The sequence below is a fragment of the Tyto alba genome, unplaced genomic scaffold, assembly GCF_018691265.1.
Source record: "Tyto alba isolate M040663 unplaced genomic scaffold, T.alba_DEE_v4.0 Super-Scaffold_2, whole genome shotgun sequence".
Classification (NCBI taxonomy): Eukaryota; Metazoa; Chordata; class Aves; order Strigiformes; family Tytonidae; genus Tyto; species Tyto alba.
The window spans coordinates 68,533,826-68,556,819 of NW_024881282.1; the positions used below are offsets into that span (position 1 = coordinate 68,533,826).

The 22,994-nt window shown below is 37.1% G+C and overlaps 1 protein-coding gene across 4 annotated transcripts; it reads left to right on the top strand.

The window, feature by feature from the left end:
* The first annotated feature begins 2,082 nt into the window (after nt 1–2,082).
* On the top strand, nt 2,083–22,633 carry MLC1 (modulator of VRAC current 1). Of its 4 annotated transcripts, none has more exons than XM_033011525.2 (12): nt 2,083–2,117; nt 2,620–2,757; nt 5,729–5,818; nt 7,937–7,990; nt 8,081–8,182; nt 14,587–14,688; nt 15,609–15,680; nt 16,155–16,271; nt 17,189–17,245; nt 18,325–18,447; nt 19,896–20,063; nt 22,058–22,633. In XM_033011525.2, the coding sequence occupies exons 3-12, from the start codon at nt 5,789–5,791 to the stop codon at nt 22,130–22,132; spliced, it is 900 nt and encodes a 299-aa protein (XP_032867416.2). In that variant the 5' UTR covers nt 2,083–2,117; nt 2,620–2,757; nt 5,729–5,788; the 3' UTR covers nt 22,133–22,633. The 4 variants fall into 4 exon arrangements, with proteins under 4 accessions (XP_032867416.2, XP_032867414.2, XP_032867415.2 ...); XM_033011523.2 differs by lacking the exon at nt 8,081–8,182 and adding an exon at nt 3,454–3,637 and having other exon boundaries at nt 2,103–2,117; XM_009966250.3 differs by lacking the exon at nt 2,083–2,117 and adding an exon at nt 3,454–3,637.
* The last annotated feature ends 361 nt before the right edge of the window (nt 22,634–22,994 follow it).

Genomic DNA, 22,994 nt, shown 5'->3' on the forward strand with positions numbered 1-22,994 from the left:
ATCTTTTGTGGTTACTGTGGGGCATGCTTGCATGGCACAGCTCTGGTAAATGACCTGGTATCTGCTGTAGCTGCTTCAGGCAGCCTGAACTTGTTCAGTGGTCCTTCCAGTGGTGGAAGTAAGTAGTTCTTCATAGCCTCTCATGATTTAATTTGACTGTCATCCCTTGAGAACTTTTGGCCTAACATAGAATAAAACCACCTAATCTGTAAATCTTTTCAGAAGCCTGTAGTGTTCCGTTGGCATTGTTATATTTCCTGCAGTCTTTGTGCGGGTTTGTTGTGTTTTAGCCCCAGCTGGCACCAAAGCCCCACACAGCCGCTCACTCACTCCTCCCCCACGGGATGGGGAGAGAATTGGAAGGGTAAAAGAAAACTCATGGGTCGAGATAAATGCTGTTTAATAGGTAAAGCAAAAGCCCCACACACAAACAAAGCAAAACAAGGAATTCATTCACCACTTCCCACCGGCAGGCAGGTGCTCGGCCATCTCCAGGACAGCTGGGCTCCATCATGGGTAACGGTGACTTGGGAAGACAAACGCCATCTTTCTGAATGTCCCCTCTTTCCTTCTTCCCCCAGCTTTATATGCTGAGTATGACATCATATGCTATGAGATATCCCTTTGGTAAGTTGGGGTCAGATGTGCTGGCTGTGTCCCCTCCCAACTCCTTGGGCACCCCCAGCCTGCTCACTGGTGGGGTGGGGTGAGGGGCAGAAAAGGCCTTGGCTCTGTGTAAGCACTGCTTAACAATAGTGAAAACATCCCTGTGTTAGCAACACTGTTTTCATCAGAAATCCAAAACATAGCCCCATACTAGCTTCTGTGAAGATAATTAACTATACCCTAGTCAAAGCTGGCATACTTACCTATCCACTCTTTAGAATTAGGAGGAGTCTCTTTGCACAGCACCTTCATACCTTAGCTAGCATTATAAAGTTTTGGCCTCTGACTTGGGCTCTGGCTACCAGATCTTGTCTTGTGGTTGTGTATACACAAAAATGACCTAAGACTTTTTATGGAATTGGGAACGTGAAATAAAGGGAACCTAAAATAAGAGCTCCTGAAAACTTTTAGAGTAGAAACTGAACTGTGAAGTTTAAGTGTTTTTTTTTGACACTGATGGCAAATGCAGAGGACACAGTAACTGAGTGGTGAACCACTGTGCAAAAGGAAAATGGTAAATACTGAGAAGTGCACAGGAAAGGGGGCGGAAGGAATTTCACCACAACCAGAGAAAACACTAGTTCTATGCTTGTGAGAAAGAGCTTTCAGGTACGATACTGACTGAAACACTTGGAATTGTGAACAAAAATTTCTAGGGCTTGAGCCCTGCTCTGTTCAGTGGCATAGGACTTTATAAATTATTTTTATTCAAAGAGAATGGATCAAGTAAATACCTGAATATCTCACCAATTTTGTGTAAAAAACCAACCAACCAATCAAACAACAAACTGTTGGTCTCCCTAAATTGGTCAAAAAGGATAAAATATCCTGGTTTATATCTATGGTAATTTGTGTTAGAGCAAAGCAGTACCTAGCATTCATTGAAAAATGTGAAGTGAGTATTACCCATTTTCCGTTACACCATAGTCCTTGAAAAATTACAGATAATAGAAATACTTGTGTAGTGTTTCTTCTGTGAACAGAGGAACAGAAGGGCTTAATTACCTAAGAGAGTTTTGCTTGGCTACACAGTCTCTTTTTTTCCTCCTTTTCTAACACATTTACAGCTCTGTCTAGTGCTGGGTATGGTGTATTAATTCCCATGTTTCAGTCTATTAAAGCAACAGTAACATTTTAATAGTCTTTCAGTGTTGTCTGACATTATGAGAACAGCAAAATCTACAATCTGTACAAATTGAGTAGTGATGTTCTAAAGTTTTTCTAGCATACTTTAAAGGTGATGCCCTTCAGAGTACTGAAGATTTAATTGTGTCTTGGTTACAAGAGTGTTTAAAGTTTAGACAAAAGACCCTGTCATTGCTGTAGCTGTCAAGGTGCCAACATCTTCAAGATAAAAGCATTCTTTTTTTTTTTTCATTGCCTAATAAGCAGGAGGACTGGATCCAATGTACACTGGCCATTGCATGTCACTGCTGCCTGCTGGATTTAAAGTATGTTATTTAGTCATGGTGTTCTCTAAATATGAATGTCAGCAGAGTTTGCTCTAGAAAACTTAGTGGAAAAAGATAAGAATTCTACAATGAAGATAATATTCTTGATAGATTTCTAACATCAAACTTTCTAACCTCCCAACTTGTTGGAATACTTGAATTTTTATCTGTAGCTTATTCTAGGAGAATGCTGTGCTGTAAGTAGCTTTTGCTCTTTTAAAACAAGAACTAGAATGTTGAATATCATTATCACTGGCCATTATGATAATTAAAACCGGTAAACTATAAGAAAGATTTTACTTAAGATGCCAAGTAAGGGGCAGTACTCAAATAAAAGAGACTTAAAACTTTTTTAATTTGTTGGTCTGATTTGGAAGCAGCCCGATGAGAATGTAGTACAGTCATTTTCCAGTGTGTTCTGTTAATTAAAATTCAGGAGGCATTTTCCTGTTCCCTGGCTTAACTGAAGTTTTTGCTGTGCTTTTGTTCCATATCTGAATAGATGTTGTTGAAAGCCAAAGTGTAAGGGAGAACTTTTCAAAGACGGCATGACTCACTGAACGGTGAGAATATCACAAAGTGTACAGGCAGCTGTGTTCACAAGACTGTTTTAAACTGACAGTTAACTTTTCAGTTGAAGGTAAGCATGAAGGTTTTTAACTGTTGAAAAATATGCAGTAACTTAATTCTAATATAAGATACTCCTTGAGATATTTTAACAGATTTGCAAGCAGTGAGATGAACAAAAAAAGGGGTAAGTGAACAAAAGAAATGGTTGATACTGGGCAAATTAGAAACAGTTTGCTGTAACCGAGTTATTGTGAGTATGTGAGTTCATTTGGACTCGTAGTGAAGTCTGTCATTTTAGGTATCTGATAAGTGTTAAAATTAAATGGAAGCTAGTATCTAAATATGTTTAAATATCTTTTCTGTCCTAGAGTTAAAAAACCCAAAACAAAACAAAACAGAGAAAAGTTTTGGTTATAGAGTTATTCTCAAACTAAACACCTCCCAAAATGGTTCTTAGATCTTTAAATAAAAGTGTATTGAGGTATCACAAATACACAAACTTTCATTTTGTTGGTATTTATACTGTATTTTTATGAACAGTGGCTATAGGATGTAATTTACTTATTGTACACAAGTTGTTAGAATTCTTATATCTTTTGAAATGTAAATACAGCTCATTACAGAATAGTGCTTTTATTAATTTTATCTTAAACAGACAAAAAACTAGTTGAGCACTGGTCTGAGTATGTGAAGGAACTAAATTATATTTTTGGTCTTTCTTCATAATTTGCATTTCCATTATTATAATTTAATTGCATTTGTGAAGTGTTATGACCAGGGAAGAAGGTTACAGAGAAGAATTTAGCTATGACAGGATGCCAACTTTGGAGAGGGGCAAACAAGAGAATGGAAATTATATACCAGATATCAAATCCAGTGACCTTCAGCTATCAAAGAGGCTGCATCCGTGCTTTAGTTACAGAACATGGATCTTTTCTTTGCTGATGGGAGTAAGTACTTTAAATGATACAAAATTTAAAAATGTGGGTGAGGTCTCAATGCCCAGTAATCTGTTTTGTTCCACATCATTTGGGGACTCAGAATTTCATTACTGATAGTATTGAATATAAATACTCGTATAGAAAGGAACATATTTAGCTAATTTAGAGTGTAACACTTAATTGACTAATGGTATTCTGTGGGTAATTATGCACTAACCAAAGATGCTATATGAAGGCTGATTTTTATCTTAATCATATAGCATAAACAGAGAATAAGTGTGGTAGTGGTAAATATCAACCCATATGTATGTATAAGCAGTGTCTTTTGGTAAAGGATGAAGTATTCTGTTCATACTAATTCATTTAACATATTTTTAACTGTTAAAAGTACTTCACTTGCCATGATAGCATTTGGACATTAAAAAAATATATATGGTAATTAATTGCCATGTTCATCTTTCAGGGTTCAATAGTCATGTAATTATTTGGTAGAATCTTCACGTAGTGAGGTATATACTTGTGTCTCTTACATGAACGTCACAGTGACTGGAATTTTTAGAATCACGGGACACTGATCTTGCATGTACATCATATGCTTCTTCATGTTCTGAGCCAAGTTATTTCTAATAGCAGTTAGAATTTGATCTTTTCTTTTTCTGCCAGCTTGTGTGTTTTGAAGAAAATTTTATTAAGAGCTAAAAGTGTTTCACTGTTAATATGGTAATTACTTGTTTTTGCACAGTGAATAAAAGAATTGCCTTATTTTCATGGAAACAGCTGAACATTTTTTTGATTTCTGACAATCTTCAAAACTTGGATTTCCTTTCAGATGTACTGTTACATAAAAAGAGCAGAAGAGCTGTCTTTCTTTGCATTAAATTTTCTCAAACTTAATAGTCGAAAAGGACAACTGTTTAATTAGATTTTTCCTTTTTACTGAGTTGTGAATGATTGGAGATACTGATGTTTAATGATCATTTGCTGAAGTCATGTTATCAAAAAGCATGAATTTTATGCATAAATGAAAATGCAATTTTATTAATAAGGTAATCCAATAAATTCCAATTAGATTTTTCTCCCAAATATTGTAGTGGTTAATTTCTCTTGACTTTTCTGAAAGACAGTGTCCAGAAAGGAGAGTCTGTATGCTGAACAACAGAAGTCGTAGTGAACAGAACTGTCTACTTCAGGGAGGAGTTGCAAGCTGTAGGGTGACAACAAAGTGGCTGCTGGTATGGGCTGGTTTTGCGCAGGAACAATTCAATATGCCTCAGGCACAATTTCAAGTTGTGTTCTATAAATACTGTTCTTCCAGTCTGCCAGAATTCTCTGTTTGTGTGCTTAGACACACATACGCTATCCTTATTTTCTGTCATTCTTTGACAAGGACTTTTTAAGGACCCCTGTAATTTTGCAACATGAAAAAAATGCCCAAATAAAACAAAAGAGCCATTCTGTCTCTCATCTTCCCCAGCCCCCTCAAACAAATGCCCACTCATAGGAGCAACAAGCAAAAAGAAAAAATGTTAGTAGAATAGACTAATAATTTATTGCTGAGAGTGTAACTTCGATAATTATGAAGTAAACAGAATAGTTAGCAAGGGAGCGGGAGGAGTGGAACATTTATGGGTGTGCCACTGGGCCACAGCAGGAAGAGAGTTTGGAGGGAGGCAGGAATATAGATGGAAGAATATCCTAATATTTTTGTTCCTGTGTTCTAGTTGGTAATTTCCCAGCTGCCCATATGCATAACGAATATTCGTGGAGCTAAGCAGGGAATGCAAAGTAGAGGCTTAGTTGAGGCTTCTGAGACACTTTTACCACTGAACACTGCAATTACCTTTTTGAGCATTTTGATAGGTATTTGCCAAGTCAGGGCTCAATGCTTGATTCAGACATGATTGTGTTCAGTATTAAGTCTTGGTAACCAGCAAAACATCTTCAGAACTCAGCATGTTTTGATATATTTCTTCAAAATTATTCGCATTATTAAGTGTTTATCAGTAGCTTAATTTGAAAGGAATTACTGATTTCTATCTGATATTACTTTTTAAAAAATTGTTTTATTCATGTTAATTTATCTTATTTGTTGCTTTGCAGACTTGCCTCCTTATTACTTCTGGATTTTCACTATATCTGGGAAATATTTTTCCATCTGAAATGGATTATTTGCGTTGTGCAGCAGGTTCAGTAAGCATTCTTAATTATTTGTTGTGGCTGTTTGAGAGCAAAATCAATAGTAAATAATTTTTGTGGGTTTATTGTCTTTTATTCTGTCTGTCTTTTTACTACTAACTTTCTTCATGGAACATTTAATTCTGTTTAACAGTTCATGGAATGGATTTTCATCCCATGATTAAGGGAATAGCTGTTGTCATAAAGACAACTAGTTTGTGCTACCATTTTTGCTAATGAGCCCACTACTGGCATGCAGTAGTTATCTGGATGAACATTTTTTCTGTACTTGATTTTAAGAAAATTTGTATTTTTATGTACTTGGGGAATTTCCTGGCTAAATGCTACCAGAATGTATTTCAGATTGTACTTCAAAGTATTACTTTTTCAGTTTATTTTGCCATGATATCTAAGTACTGAACCAGAATAACATTCTCTTGAAAATTATTATTTTACTGGTAAAATATGAATTAAAGATGTTTGACATTTTCCAAAGTCCAGCATTTTTTACTATATTTTTAGGGAGTAATTTATTTTTTACTGTATTATATATGCTTAATCAACACTTAAGATCTATGTGTATGATGACTTTGATGTACTTGCTTTGTTCCTGTCACGATTCTATTCCATCATTGTTATTTTCACAACTTGACTTGCAGATTTGTTTTAAGTTAGGTGCAAGCTTCATGCTTTACTTTAAACAAACAAGTCCCAGGAATTGCTCTGTGAATGAGTTGTCACATACCTGCTAACGGTGTTAGAATAAAGTTGAAACAGCTTTTGAAGTTGATAACTTCACTGATATGTTACTTTCTGCAACATTAGTGTTAGTTACAGAGACGGAGATGTCTCTTTCTCTGCCCCAAATCTTTGAACTTTGTATTTGTTGAGAATTTTGGGTTTGAATGTGGTAATTGTGTGAATGTGGTAATTATATAATTTTATTGAATGAGGTTTTGCTGTGGATAAAGATGTGTACATTTGGGTGTTGGTATGCGAGTGAGGTGTTAACAGCTCCTGCTACAGATAATGGAGTCAATATAATTGGAAGAGCCTAGAGAGCTGTATAACAGCCTGACCACTAAGTGTCTAGTTTAGGCATGAGCTGAATTGCTCTCTAGACTTTTTTAACCGTCTTGACTATAGGAGGATTCAGTTGCCTAAACATAGTCATGTAACTGTTCTAGAAACTCAAGGGTATTCAGGACATAAAAGGAAGTTTTAATTATGTTAAATACAGGTCATTTAGGTGTTAAGGAAGTGCCGCCAAAAATTTTAAATGTCAATAGTGATCTAGTAATAGTAGTTCCATTGTTAAGCAATCAGTGTTCAGATGTGTGAAATGATAATTAGTAAAGAAATGCAGCCTTTTTTACACAATTCATTATTTAACATGGGAACTTTAAAAATAATTTTAGTTGATTATATTTTTATTTTGCTTATTAGTATGTTGTAACATTACGTATTTGTGTAAAATAGAGTTGGATCTGTAATGGTACCATATCTGTTGTGGTGGGGAACAGCTAAGGGATAGAGAAATTTTTGAAAATCTTCACTTACGCATGCTTTTTCCATTTAGCTCTGCCCTTCAGTGTAGAAACAAACACAGTTCCTAGTGAACATAGTGGAGATCCCAGGCACAATTTTTGAAGTGTAATTTGACTCAACAGATCAGTTTTTACACAGTTCTTTAGAACTGTGTTGAGACTGGCCAAATTTTAGCTTACACAACCATGACTTTGTCTGTTTAAAAGAACGTGGAGGCCCAGTTTGGGAGTAGCAGTGTTTTCCTTCTCAAGGATCTCAGGCCTTCTAGAGTTAATTTAAACTAACAAAGGCATGAAATGCCTCATGAAAGACTTTCTTTCTTTTCATTACTCATCACATTGTGCTGGGTAGCTAGTCTAAACTGAGGGATATGCAAGGCATATTTAAACCTCTTGTAATTCTCAAATACCGATTGTAATTAAGGAGCTCAGACAGGAATGATAGACTTTACTCAGAGTTTCTGATCTTCTGTTTGTCCGAGTTATCTGAAATATGAATTCAGACCAAATAAAATACATGTATAGAAATATATATAGATTTCTTTGTGCAGAATATCCCACTAGTCTTCTCTTTTAATTTTCCCAGTGTATTCCATCAGCAGTTGTGAGTTTTGCTATAGCAAGGAATAAAATTAATGTGGTAAGTATAAGATTTTATTGTCAATTATATCTTTTTTACCCCCCCTGTGGTTAAAATGAGAGAGAAACCCATTCTGAAACTGTCTTTCAGATACCCAATTTTCAGATTCTGTTTGTCTCTACATTTGCTGTTACAACAACATGTTTAATTTGGTTTGGATGCAAACTTGTCCTCAATCCATCAGCTATAAATGTAAGTTACTAAACCAATTGCTAATTAATGCTACATTTCTCTTTTTAAAAAAAAAAAAAAACAACAAAACAAAAACAAAAACAGTGAGGGTGAGGTGGGTGGAGATCATGTGTAATTACCTTGTTGCCTAATACCACACTATTCCTACTTAGTCTGTGATGAGTAACTTTTCTGAGTAAGACAAGACTGGAAAATTGACATCAGAGATGAAAATTTATGTGGCTAAAAGATGCACAGTACAGATAACTTAGAGGAGATTAATATGGAAACAACTTTCCCGTGTTCTTGTATTCAAAGTTCAAAACCACGAATTAGATCTTCAAATGTGATCCAGTTTGATCAACTGACTCTTTATTTTTCTCTTGACTGTAGCAAGTTCTACTGTTTTTTTTTGTTTGTTTGTTTCTTTTTTGAAAGAGCAGAGTCAGAAGAGAAAATTGAAAATTAATTAGTAGCTCATCTGTAAATTACCCACTTTTTAGGGTTGAATTGTACTGAAATGAGAAGGTGTCCCAAACAGTGCTAGTTCTAGGACATTTCATCATCAGATTAAGTATAATCCTTTCCTGGATCCTCTTCAATGGATAGTTTTGCTTGTGAGGCCACCAGGAAAGAAGCTTGTGATGAACATTTTTCTTATACATCATCAAGAAAGAGAATGCAGCAGTTATGTCATTTGAAGCATGCGTATTTCATGTTGGGAAACGTTCACTGGATTTGGGTCACAACCTTTTGACATCTATCTGTCTTTAGTAATCTGAGCCAAACAGTAGAACTGTAGGGTGTTGGGGTTTTTGTTTTGTTTTGTTTAGGTTTTTTTTTTGCTATGTTAAAACATTCCGAGACCTCCATACTACATAAGAATATTACATGTATAAGTAAATAACATAGTTATAGGTATTATCATTACCATTGATGAATATTCATAATAGACTATCACAAAATAGCAGCACTCAATACAACTATATCACACATTTCATATGAAGGTTAATAACTGCTCTCGTGCTATTGTTCAGTTCTTCTCCCACTATCATATCAACTATTGTGATACTAAGAGCTCAGCAGTAATAATGGCTCACTATAATGATATAGCAGATCTGAATTAGTGTTAGTAATAAAAGACTTTTCTAATAGAAAAATAGTGCAGAGAGAGTTTGCTTTGGAGATATATGTGCTATTTTAGTAACATGTGGTTAGCTTCAGATTTCATAGATGTTGAACTTCTAAATTAACTGTTTACTTCCCCTTAGGAAGTGATGTATATTAGACCAATACTTGCAAAGCAGCTTTTTAAATTAGGTCACTAAGTCTAGCTTCACATTTCTGTGCAGCTGGCCCGATTTTCAGAGAGTACTGTGGGCAATCTGAGTGGTGGAGATTTAGCCCTCTGGACAGTCAATCAGTACTGGCTTTAGATGTGGTTTTGCCCTGTGTTTGACGGGACGGTCATGGCCTCCTGGGTTCTATGTGTACCTCACGACAATTTACACCAGTCAATTTGATGTGCTGCCTTTGCTAGCTTATTGCTAGTGTAGCAGTTCCCTCATGCATTTGACCCCTCAAGTGTCTTAGGCTGTTGGGGCTGAATGAATTACATACAAGACACAGGGGTACTGCCTTTTCCCTTTCCCTTCCTTTCTTGGTAGAGAGTTCAAGTATTAGAAACCAGTACAAGCATTCTGAGAGCAAACAGCAGAGAAGTGTGACTGGAGACTACCAGTCCCTTTGCATTCTGTTGCCCTGGTAGACAGGCTCATAGTGCTGTGGGGACTGTGGAGGGCTATGTCTGCCCAGGAAAGGTGGGCCCAAGGGACTCATTTTGCCACCACAATAAATAGTTACTTTGTCACGAGCCCCAGTGTGACAAAATCAATTTTGCTTATGCTCTTGAGAAGCTTTGAGCTGGCCCTGTGTGTAAGAGCTTAACTTCAGTTGCATACTTTTGAAGTGAGTAGTTTTTTTGATTGCATAAAATTTTGCATTTTCTATTATTAAATATTATCAGCTTTTGTGTTTTCAGGGCAGATCAAACCATTTGACAAAAGAGATTCTATTAGGCTGGAAAAGTACAAGTGGCAAACAGTAAATTTAAAACAAGGTAAATTCTCTCTGCCAATTGTTAGTTATCTACAATAATAACTACAAGACATCCTTGGTTATGTGCTTTTAATTCTTTTCACTTGTCTATTGCATGTCTGTACTATGTCATTGATCACTGAATAAACATAAATAGGATAACTGTGTGTGCAGAGCTGGCTCTGAAGCTTTTTTGAACCTTTCTGTCTTAAGAGATATTTGTAGTGCTGACTTGCTCTCCTCTTTGAAGGATACTGTTTCAGTGAGACAGTCTCACTGTTTGGCAGCTCATTGCCAGCTGTTTTCCATTAACCATGTGGTACAAAGAAAATGTTTAACTGTCTCTTTAACTGTTCTTTCATCATGATATTTATTTTCCCTCCCCGTGGGAAGCTTCACAAAAAAATAGTACTTGGTCTGATGTGAAATCACTGCCAGTAGTTTAAAAGCAGTAAGACTCAGAAAAAGGGTAAGTTTATTCAATTAAGACAATTCACATTTAAATTTGCTCCCCCACTCCTCTGCCTTATTAAGGACCTGGGTAATTCTTCATTAGTGTTACTTGTGTTGATGGATAACTACAAAGTTACTTTAGATATATAAATGGAATGCAAGATACAAGCCATGCCCTGGATTGTGACTGTGTGACACCACTCCAGTAGGGTGCAGGTCTGTAGTTAGTATACTGTCAACAAGAAGGATGTAATGTGTAAAAGATGTAAACTGCCACTGCTGCCACTCTGTTCCTTCCCAGCTCTCAGAGTAAGATGCCTGATGGACAAAAATAAGTGGAATCTTGTGCATGCTGACCACTGCAACTGAAAGCATTCCGATCTTCAACAGGTTTCAAATTAACTCCAAATTAAGTACATACATTTATTGTCTCCTTGCAAGTTGAGTGTCTGTATTTCCATTATATTTGAGATGATCCAGTCACTGGGACCCTGCAGTACAATCCTATTTGCCTTAGCGTAGATGAACTTAGACATCCTTTGTTTTAAAAGTGCTGTGGTGTGGTCAACATGCTGGAGGGAAGGGATCCAGAAGGACCTTGACAGGCTTGAGAAGTGAGCCCGTGCAAACCTCATGAAGTTCAACAAGGCCAAGTGCAAGGTCCTGCACATGGGTTGAGACAATCCCCCAAACAAACACAGGCTGGGCAATGAGTGGATTGAGAGCAGCCCTGCAGAGAAGGGCTTGAGGGTTTCAGTGGATGGAAAACTGACTATGAGCCAGCATTGTGTACTCACAGCCCAGAAAGCCAACTGTATGCTGGGCTGCATCAAGAGAAGTGTGGCCAGCAGGTCAAGGGAGGGGATTCTCCCCTTCTACTCTGCTCTTGTGAGGCCTGACCTGCAGCTCTGTGTCCAGCTCTGAGGCCCCCAACATAAGAAGGACACAGGCCTGTTGGAGTGGGTCCGGAGGAGGCCATGAAGATGGTCAGGGGGCTGGAGCATCTCCCTTATGAGGACAGGCTGAGAGAGTTGGGGTTGTTCCGCGTGGAGAAGAGAAGGCTCTGGGGAGACCTTACAGTGGCCTGCCAGTACTTACACGGGGCTACAGGAAAGGTGGGGAGGGAATTTTTACAAGGGCATGTATTGGTAGGATGACAGGTAGTGATTTTAAACTGACAGAGGATAGATTTAGATTAGATATAAGGAAGAAATTCTTCACTATGAGGGTGGTGAGGCACTGGCACAGGTTGCCCAGAGAAACTGTGGCTACCCCTGCCCTGTAAGTGTTCAAGGCCAGGTTGGACGGGGCTTTGAGCAACCTGGTCTAGTGGAAGGTGTCCCTGCCCATGGCAGGGGGGTTGGAACTACATGATCCTTAAGGTCCCTTCTAACCCAAACCATTCTATGATTCTATGATATTCTGCCTGGATTCTCCTTCTGGTCTGGATAGGTGAGAGTCTCCCATCAGTCCCGTGTCATATCCCATTCATGCAGCATGCTCAGTGTGCTTGAGTATTTCAAGCAGCTCCAGCAGCCAGTATAATTGAACCCCATCTCTAGTGACTGATTGGCCTAGTGGCTTTTGGGGTTCACTCTCTTGTCTGCATAGATTAGGTCTCCACTGACAGTAGTGGAAGCGTAGGTGACGTGGATGCACCCAGATCCTGGAGTGTATGTGCTTGATTTGGTTGCTTATCCATAAGTGTGTGTCTGCCTTAGGTATTTGCTGGCTTGTCCTGCCTTGCTCCAGCTGCTGGTCCAAGACAGCATCAGTTTCCTTTTGGTCTTCTGTTAGCATTTGTCAGACCTGTGCAGATGTCTTGAAATATCTGTAGGATATCTTAAATCATGTCAAAAGTATGCATTTAAGAAGCTATTGAACTTTAAATTAGTTAATCTTGAAATTAATTCAAGTCTTTCAATGAACCATATTTTTAATACCTGGTGCTGGTTCAGAGGAAATTGTATTAAAGTTGTGCTAATTTCCTACTTTCTATCCAGTTGCACTTGCATGTCCCTTAGTCATGGAAGAGGATTAGGGACACAGCTTACTTAGTTCTCTGCATCTCGTAGATTTTATGTACAGTGGTAGTTGTAGAGAGAGTTTTCTTTAGTGCTTAGAAATCTAACATTGAATTTCCCATTGTTATAGATAGTAAAAAAAGGTACTTCTAGCTTTAGCTGTATTTCTGTTTAAAAAATAAAAACAACAAAACCACCTAAGCTCCAAAACTGGAGATGAGATATTTTTACTTTGATCTAGGGGTATTGAATTTATTTTATGAGTGGGAAGTTCTATCTGATATTCTAGACATGTCATATCAGAAAAAAATACACTGGAAAGATAAAAGTTAAATTCAAAAATCTAATTTATTTACTGTTACTTTTTCAATTTCTGTTATTTACTTCTTATAACTAGCACTGAGTGAGCTAGTCCATCAATGTAGTTAGAGTGCTTTCGGACTCAAACTTGTATGTCTGCTTGGCACTGCACTGTATAGTGTGGCCTTGCCAGCCCATGTCTGTACCGGCCCTATGTGTCAAAACACATCCAAATCATGGGAATTTACAGGCTGGAAATTGTTCTTCAGGCCACATGTTTGACACCTCTTCTTTTGCCAAATAATGTCTTTATTCTTCATGCTAGCACTTTCCCTAGAAGCTTACCACTATGACATTTATTGCTGTTTGTGGCTCTAGTACAACTGTACGGTCTGTTGTGTACTGCAAGGCACATAGTTCCAAGTATGGTTTCCTGAGAAGGATGAATTTCAGTGTCCAAAAAAACCTCTTAAACCTGCCACCTATGATCTTTTTCAAAAAATGTGTGCTGCAAGATAAATGTCAGAGAAAAAATGAGATTTGATCATCTGCAAAGCAGGTCTGCCATGAGGGAACAATCTGTTCTTAAGTTGTTGAACAATAGTTTGCTGTGTAGGTTCTGAATGGAGCCAGTTTTCCCTAAACTTTTGATACTTTGCCCAATGGCCTGACCTAACCACTAAATGTTTTCTTGGGCTGCTGGTGGAAAAACATGGTTCTTTTGAAGACGAGAGAGGGAGATCCACTCTGCCTAACTTGCCTGCCTCTAGGAAATGATTCAACCCGTATAGAGTAGGTATCTACCTCTTTTCATGAGATAATAAGGAACCAAAGAGAAATGTTAAGTATTACATTCACTGATTTGTCTCTTGAAGGTGAGCAATGACAGGAGGAATGACAGCATCTGTGTTTCTGCACAATAATGTGGTCTGTTAGGCCTGCAAGAGTTATGACACCATAAAGAATGTTCATCAGTGCTCTGCTAGTACTAGGGAGAGCACAGAGCTAGGATTCTTGGCCCACTTCTTTGGATTGTGTTTTCATTCAGCATTAGAGGTTGTATTGCACCATTTGGATTGCAGCATAGGGGTTGGGAGCCTGTGGTCCTCCTTCCCCCCTCAGGGCCTTAGCCCCTAGGTTAGCCAGGCTTGCTCTTGTTTGTCTTCTTTCTGTTCCTCTGAATCTTCCATTATTTGCTGCAGTGTTCTGATCTCACATGGAAGGTCCTGCAAAATGCAAATTTACCCAGCAACTACCCCCTTGTCATTAAGTGCTCTTTTGGAAGACAGTGATAAAATCTTCAGGCAGAATATGCCCATAAATGAAATTAATGTTTCTTTCTTAGATTAGGCATTCTGAGTATTACGTAGACAGCTAAGTGTTGTCCTTGAAATTAATCAAGAACCAAGAAAAGTTTACAGGGTACCTAATTAATTGGTATGTCTCAATGTCACAGAACATAGACAGCCTGCTGGATTCTGCTAGATCCCACTCCCTCCCCCTTTTAATATGGAAGATGTAACTCATTTATGTCTGGCATTTTTATGGCAGATAAATTTCAACTTGATTCTACTTATTCTGCTGGAAATCTTCATGGCAACTACTGTGATCATTTCAGCAAGGTCTACTGAAGACTGCTGTACGAGAAACAAAGTAGGTACCCTTAAGGGTTAAAAATGTCTTTTTGTTCTTTTTTTGTGTGTGTTAAAATATTCAATTTTTCCTGTATTACATTTGTTGACAAGTAACTGGCAAGTCCAGTATATAACTTCAAAATTATACGGTAAAAATAGAATCGAACAAGAAACAAAAGTAACGTACTAAACAGTAATAGCCTGCTCTCTCCTTAAGAGTGCAGTGGGCCCTCTGCAAAATGACCTGTTGCAATTATACAGCACAGAGTTGTTTGAATATCTTATGAACAGGCATAGGAAATGTTTTATTTCTGTTTTGTAGAACAAAACATAGTAACGTATGAAATATTAGAATACTGTGACTTGTATGTACTCAGGCAATGCCTTTTTAAAGCCTAAGGTGGAGAAAGTACTCATCATGTATGCCAATTTGGTGATATAGGTAAAATTAGTCACAAGTGGTCTCCCAAATCCCACCCTCCTTTTTCTACAACAGTAGTACTTTTAAATAATAATGCAGCAAAGATGCTGTGCCATTTTGTTTTTGGAAGTACTGCTTGTGAGATAAAGTCGTCCAGCGTAGTGACCTCTTTCAGTCACTGTTTGTCCACATCAGTAAAATCTGAAGGCTCAAGAAGAAAGTATGTATTTTGAAGGTGGAAAGGGGAGACAAGATGACCATATTTCATTGTTGAATGGTGGTTGTATAACAGCTAATCTGGGGCTACCTTTTTAATGCGATTTTAATGTGACTACCTGTTTTTAATGTGATTGATATGTTCTGACACTGGCGAGCACCGGGGTGTGTTACCATCAGCTTTGATGGGCCAACCAGACATTGCATGCCACTGTTAGGATCTGTAACAGGTTGTACAGGATATTAGAAAGAAATGTATTGCTTTGTGTGTTTTTTGATTGTAACTTTTTATTCCCCTCTAGAATACTGCATATGACAGTACCACTGTTTTGAGCAATGTCAGCTTTCCTACTCGAATGCTGAAGTCATACTCAGTAAGAAAAGTGGTTTTTTTCATTAAATCAATTTGTTCTTTCATCTTTCTAAGTGCTAAGCTTATTTAAAGCCAGGAAGATATCCGTGTAGGTAAGACCTGAAAGAATTCAGAGAGAAATGAGAGAAATATCTTAAAATGTTTTCTTGTAGAATATTGCGAGATAAATGACACCTACCATGTATAATAAGAAGACGACTGTTTAATGACTTAAGGATAAATAGTGTAAACTGAACTGTTGTTCAGTGGAGCTTATAAATGAGAACATAAATGTGTATAATGAAGCTGATCTTGTTTTTGCTCAAGCCAGCTGGAGTTTTGCCATATTTTAGATCTGAAAAACATTGTCTTCATGCATAGCTAATAGCATAAATGCATTTTTTTTTTCCTTTCAGTGAGTTCCATTCTATATGCAAATAGGAAATCTAGTGTTCAAATGCACTGTTAATAATTTGTGTGCTCATCTTTGTTTTAGGTTATTGAGGTGATTATTGGAATTTCTTCGGTATTTGGTGGAATAATTGCTTTGAATATGGATGTTCTAGTCTCAGGTCCATATCTTTCAGTAACATTCTTTTGGATCTTAGTTGCTGTAAGTAGTGCAAATTGAAGGTATTCTTTTAAAACAAATTTCCACCCCCACCCACTCCCCGGAATATTTATTTGGCCCTAATACTAATTGGCAATTGTTGCTTAGCAAATGAATTAGCGCTTCAATATACTTAATATATTTGTGCAATATGCTTGTTCTATTTTGATTTACATTACTTTGGTTCCTATAAAATGCACTGATACATTTTCAGTCCTCAGTTCAGTAAAATGAAAATGAGTAATAAAATAAGGTTATTAGAAGTGTTTTGTCAAACAAGTCCTACGTTTTATAGTATTTCAGGCTGCAAAAGTTTAGTTTCAATGTGGTAGAATCCTTAGAACATCATCCTTAGCCTGTCAGCCTTAATTGTCTTAAAAGTCTGAGACTGTGACTGGTAACCCTTGTCACTAATAACAACCTGTACCTAGGAGCAGTGGATTCATAAAGGATACCTAGGAGCAGTGGATTCATAAAGGATACTGTGCTACCCTGTTTGCCATGAACTGAACCAGCCGAGAAAGAAGACAATGAATATCAAGTTTATATAGGGCTCCTATGTCTGGAAAATCCCTCAGCATGAAGTGGAAAAAGATCATAAGTTTTTCAGAATTCAGAATTCACAAAGTTCAGTAGGGCTCATTAGGTTTTATATGTATGTGTCAAGTTTTGAGGATAATCATATTTCTGTATGTTTAGGTGTAATACATGATACTCATTAAATGCAAGTTAGATGAAGATTAGTTATGTCTCCATTTGACTAACTGATTCCCAATACTGTCATAATAAGTCTATACAGCTTTACCTTTTCAGGAAATTCAGGATGTGATCTGTGACTAGTGGAAATCACTGTAACTCAACTGTAATTTTTGTAATTTTCAAGTAGGTAAATATTTATTTTGTTATGCTTTTTTGTTTAGTGCTTTCCAAGTGCTATTGCAAGTCATGTAGCTGCTGAATATCCAAGTAAATGTTTGGTAAGTGTATAAGATTTTTAGCTTTTATCATTGGAGTGGAATAATACTAAGGAAGCCTGCCTGTGATAGTGGGCGCTACTCATATTTGCTCACTTGTTTTTGGTTACTTCTACAAAATGTGACAGAAATATGTAGCATGTGTGTAAGCTGATATTCCTGAAAAGAAATCCCGTAGGTCATTTGGAGACTTAATTCCACCAATTATAGAAAAGAATTCAAAGGACTGTTTGTTACTGGTTCTTTGGGAATGGATATAACTATAGGAAACCAACATGCCTCATGGTACGCCCAGAACTACTTTCATGCTCTGGAGCTGAGGTTCTTTCTGTTCCATTCTCCTTTCGTGATGAGCTGTGGTTTCTGAAAGAAGAAAAAGGGGCTGTGCAGGCTGTGCTGGACCTAGAACCTATTTTAAACAAATTCCTCATCTACATGGTTATCAACAAGGACTAAGAATATTCAGTAGGCTACATTTATTCCTTGACTGTACCAGATGTGTGGTTAAGCTTCCTTAAAACATACATTCTAAGTTATAGTCTTGTAACCATATTTAAGTTAGTAATGATACATGACCACAACTGGAGTCAGAATTTGATCATGTGGGGATGATATTTGAATGAAAACTTGGCTGCTATTGTATGGCAGCACATTTGCCTCAAAGCACTCAAATTTATTTGCATAGTTATTTTAGGTTGTAAGTCTGTAATATCTGCTATTAATTCTCATTATTTCATACAAACTGAAGAATAAATGATACTTCTATACTGGCTCTCTAAATTGGGTATTGCTTCCTCTGTCTGCATATGAAAAGGACTTTTAAAATCAAACAAAATACCCATCATCCATATTCAATGGAAAATTAATTACAAAACAACAGTGTTTTGACTAGGAAACTGAATTTATTCAAAGCTTGCTTCCGTATCTCCATGCAATGTGGATGACTTTTAATATTTGTCTCATGTGTAGTCTTACACACTTCTACACACTCCTGTTATACTTGCTTCAAGGCGATGTAACTCACAGAACAAAGTGTTAACTTGTTTTAATTCTTATTTAACATTTATTATCTTTTTTTTTAGGTTGAGGTCCTGATTGCCATTAGCAGTGTTACCTCTCCATTGTTGTTCACTGCTTCTGCATACTTATCCTTCAGTATCATGCAAGTTGTTGACATCTTTAAAAATTATCCACCTGCTGTTAAAGTATGTATTTTTATGCAGTTCTAAAATTAACTTCTGTCTATTACAGTAGCAACACACTTGACAATGCAGACATGGTACTGCATTATAAAGATTGAATAAATATTATAGAAATTATTCAAAACCTGTTATTTAACTAATATATTTTTAAGTATGCTAAGTCTGGAATTGCCACCCTGGAATTACAGGTTTTTTTTAAAAATGGGATGATATTATAAAAAAATCATTAAAAATAATATGTAATATTCTGGACTCCTTGAGTTTTTTATAAATTTCTAGTATATAAATTAAAGATTCTAGGTTTACTTGAAGAATGTATTTTTCTGTTTCTTAGGGTGTCTACCAACAATTGGGATTGTAAGGTGACACCTGGATTCATTCAAAGCCTGGATTGGGGTAGAGAAGAAAAAAAGTTTTAAAATCTTAAAACATTTCAATATGAAGTGTTACCAGTGTATTGCTGAAGAGCTTTCCAGGGCTTTACCGTCAAATTGTTTATCAACACATGATGATGTTCAAAGAGCCATTTATGGGGATTAAAATAGTGTCAGTAGGAGTGTTGACTCTTAGTACCCATTAGTCCTTAAGTAGTCTTGTAATTTTAGAAGAGGAGAGGGAAAATGCTTATTAAACTGAGATCTTAGAACTGGGTAAACAGCTTTTGAATATGTGATCCTGTTCTGATACTGGAGGAGCACAGTGTATTGTTGGACCTCAGGAAGTGGCCACAGTTTGCACGTTCTCTTTAAGTAGCTTCTCCTGTCACACATGTTGGAGAGAGAAGACTGGACTGTCTAGACAGTTGGCGTGACCCTGCAGATCATTTCTTACATTCTCATGTTACTTTGTGTCTGGATTCATCAGGGGTGGGCTGCTCTGCAAAGGAGGGTGAACAATGGTGCGGAAGGTGACAGCGAGGCAGACAAGGACAGTGACCTCACTGGCAAGGGGTGCAGTCCTACCGTAACCAAAAAAAGGAAAACAGGGCAGGTCTGGCTACGGTAACCAGGTTCAACCAATAGCTCAGTGATTGCCAGACAAGTCCATAGTAGTGAGGCAGATGCAAGGTCAGCCAAGAATTCCTGTCAGCAGGGCGAGGTCAGAGCCAGAAAGGCCCAGGGCCAGGCCCAGGCATAGCTGTGACAGTGCTCATGTCAGAATCAGCAGTGAGGCTCTGTAGTTTAGTGTATGGTTTCCTCAATTTTGTTCTATTTCTAGGGGAAAAAAAATCATTTGGCAAATTAGCATTTTGTTAAAAATTATCGATCTGTTCTACTTTGAGCAAACTCATGCACTCAAATTTTAATTGAAGCCTTGTGGTGAAATAAACTCTAAATTGTATTTGGAGTTAAAAAATGAAACTAGGTACAAATCTCAAGAATATGGGGGTGGGAGTGGCAGAAAATATTTTATTCAAGTAGTTAACAACATATTCATGTCTCTATTTTCAGCAATCTTATGACGTACTACTTTTGCTTCTGATGTTGATGCTGCTAATTCAGGCATGCCTTACTATTGGAACTGTAATACAGTGTGTAAATTACAAGACAAAAATGAAACTACATGATTCGTCGTGGACAGCATCACAGGTTAAGAAACAAGAATACAAACCAACAGAGGTATGTACTTATATCCATTATAAAATTTAAAAATCTGTTATTTTAAAAGATTTTTTTTTATAATGCTTCATGTTATTTAATTCAGATCACAATTAGAAGCTGCTCTGTAAAACTGAATATGTTAATGTGCTGGTGAATTTTTTAATAAAGAGATAATATTTTGCTGGTTAAATGATAACTAGGGCATGAAAAATACAACATCTGTAAATCTGTGACAAGTCCTGTTAAGAGAAAAACAGCTGTAAGATTAAAGCCCCCTTTTGTTCACATTTGTAATATGGGCTCCACATTACAGATGAGGTTCATCATTGTACCAAGATAAAATGATAGTCCTACTCCATGGGATGCAGATCCATAATCACTGTTTATATGTCAGAATAAAGTTCTAGAAAAGATGATGGGCTTTGCATAACCATGTTCTCATAATGAGATAGCCATCTATTAAGAAAAGAATGGATTTAACCCTTTCAATACAAGCAGAAGTTTTGGGCTATGGAATGAGAGTATTTGATATAGTTGTACTTTTCCAAGGCCTGCTGTGGGGGAGTGATTTTACAAAGCCAGGTTAGTTTTCTTAAATTCCCTAAACTTGGAATGGGAAGAGTTAAGAACCTGGAGCGTAGGAACAACAATGGGCAGGTGGAGTGAGTGGCTACCTGTGCTGGATGGTATGAAGTAGTGTGCAGAGGAGGGCGCCTGGAATCCCAGGTCTTTCCGTGTCCTAACTACACTACTGAAGTTGGTGATAAAGTTTGTAATTGATGTTTTACTCCTACACTTACATGTTCAAGCTATCGTTTCAGATACAGATGTGACACATAGATTCTTCAGAGCATGGTGGTGCCAGTATTACTGTTGCCACTTTTCATATAGTCATTCAGGGCTAGAGTGCTATTTCAGGGACTGGGGGAACCCAGCTTTCTTCAGCCTGTGTAGGTTAACTACATCCATTTCATAACACAGCACTGTAGCCTTTGCACTTTCCTCATCTCTGTTGTACAAGAGCAAAGTGCTGTATCCTTACAGACTAGAAGAGAGTAACTGTTAGCTGGGTGTTAGCTGGATGGTTACTGCATGGCTTGGCACTAGAAGGAGAGAGTGCTGGATTCAGTCCCTGCTCTAGAAAGAGCATCTGCATTGAAACAACCCTGAATAGAAAGCATTGGGAGCAGGGACTGACATTCAGTCAAGTCATTATACAGCTGGTAAGGGAAAGTGGAAGCTGTGAATTTCCGTCCCCTCAGGCTGCTGAGGGCATTCAGCGTGGGTTGCTAATTTCCTGGATCTGTATCCTGAGAGTTACGTTCTGTATAAAAGATGAAGCACAGCAGCACTTCCACTTCTTCAAGTCACATTGCGGAGCATAGGTCATGGCATGGCTAAACAGATCTATTCTGGGGATTATTTATAAAAGTGTTCCTAGTTTGCGAGTCACTGAGAAACTGGGTGCGAGTTAAATACTAAAAGGAGCAGTTTGTCCAGAAAAGCAACACGTTTTGCTTACCTTTTAGTATTAAACACATGAATGATGTTATAGGTGAGGTTGTAGGTTGCTTTGGCATCTCAGAAGTCTGTGTTAGGCAGGACCTTAGTTTGCTTGCATGTATGTAGATAAATCTTGCTTCAGTTGCACTGTAAGGGTCTACTTCTGGCTTTGGGTTTAGAGATGTAGGTGCTAGGACTTTCAGTCACATTTTGGCAAGAATCTTGGAAAAATGTCCTAAGTAACATGTTTGAAATAGGGATTTGGCCAAGTTTCTTTGACCCAAATGTCTCAAGTACTATGCAGCTTACACTATTATATCATAAATATTTTTTATACAATATACAAAACTATACCATTTACAATGTATATAATATTTTTATATCTCTGACTGTAACTATTCCTGTTTACATTCTCCTAGCTTCTCTCAGATATTTATTTGCTTGAACTTCAATTCTTAACCAAAGCATTGTTTCATGTTTCCATTTGTCTGAAATTTGTTTACTTTTAGGTTTCCAATAATACCTTAAAGGATTTTGACAAAGACAAAGCCTGGAAAGCAGTTGTGGTGCAGATGGCTCAGTAGTTTGGATTCTGAAAATGCAGCCAATACAGTACAATCCAATACAGTAAATCAACTGTTTGAATTAAGGCTTAAAACCTTTCAGTTTATAAACAGCAATATAGTTACAGCAGTAGGAGCCAAGGAATAACACAGTAAATAATCTGTCTTTCTAATAATTTTGAAATATACTGATAATATTTTTAACACATCTGTCTTTTCTGTTGGTATCTGTATTCTAGTGTTGCTTTAGAAGATACCTGTAAGAAAAAGGTAATGAGTCACATGGATTTATGCTGATGGCAAAGTGAAATATGAGAATATGTAGTAGGCTTCATATATTTGCAAGAGTTTGTTATAACTGCAGTTATGCAGTCAGTGTAACTGATAAATGCTTTTGTAAAGTTATGAGTACAAGTCATAATTGATATTTTTGCTTATACTTCACTTTTGTAGGAGTTGTAAAGTTGTTTTGCATCTCATTGCTTTTATATAAATAAAAGTCTTTATTATGTGGAAACTCAAGAATGTGGATTGACATTCTAATTGGATAGGTGAAAACAGAATATTATTTCCCATTAAAATTCCATTTCTGTACTGTTAAAGGGGGAAGGGGCTTTTTCTGAGTGGCCAGGCACAAAATCTACTAGCCAAAACAAAAAATAACACACAGAAGCAGTCAGCCAAATAACAGGAGATACTACTGATATTAAATGAGTTTTTTCACATATGAAAATGTATTTTTAGGTATATTATATTTATTTATTTTTCTAACTGTCTTTAAAACTTAGAGAACCTAGCTGCCCTTAAAGAACAGATATGCCCCATACAGATTGCCTTTTCCTCCTAGCTGAATTATGTGTATGTTCGTGTAGATTTCAAAAAC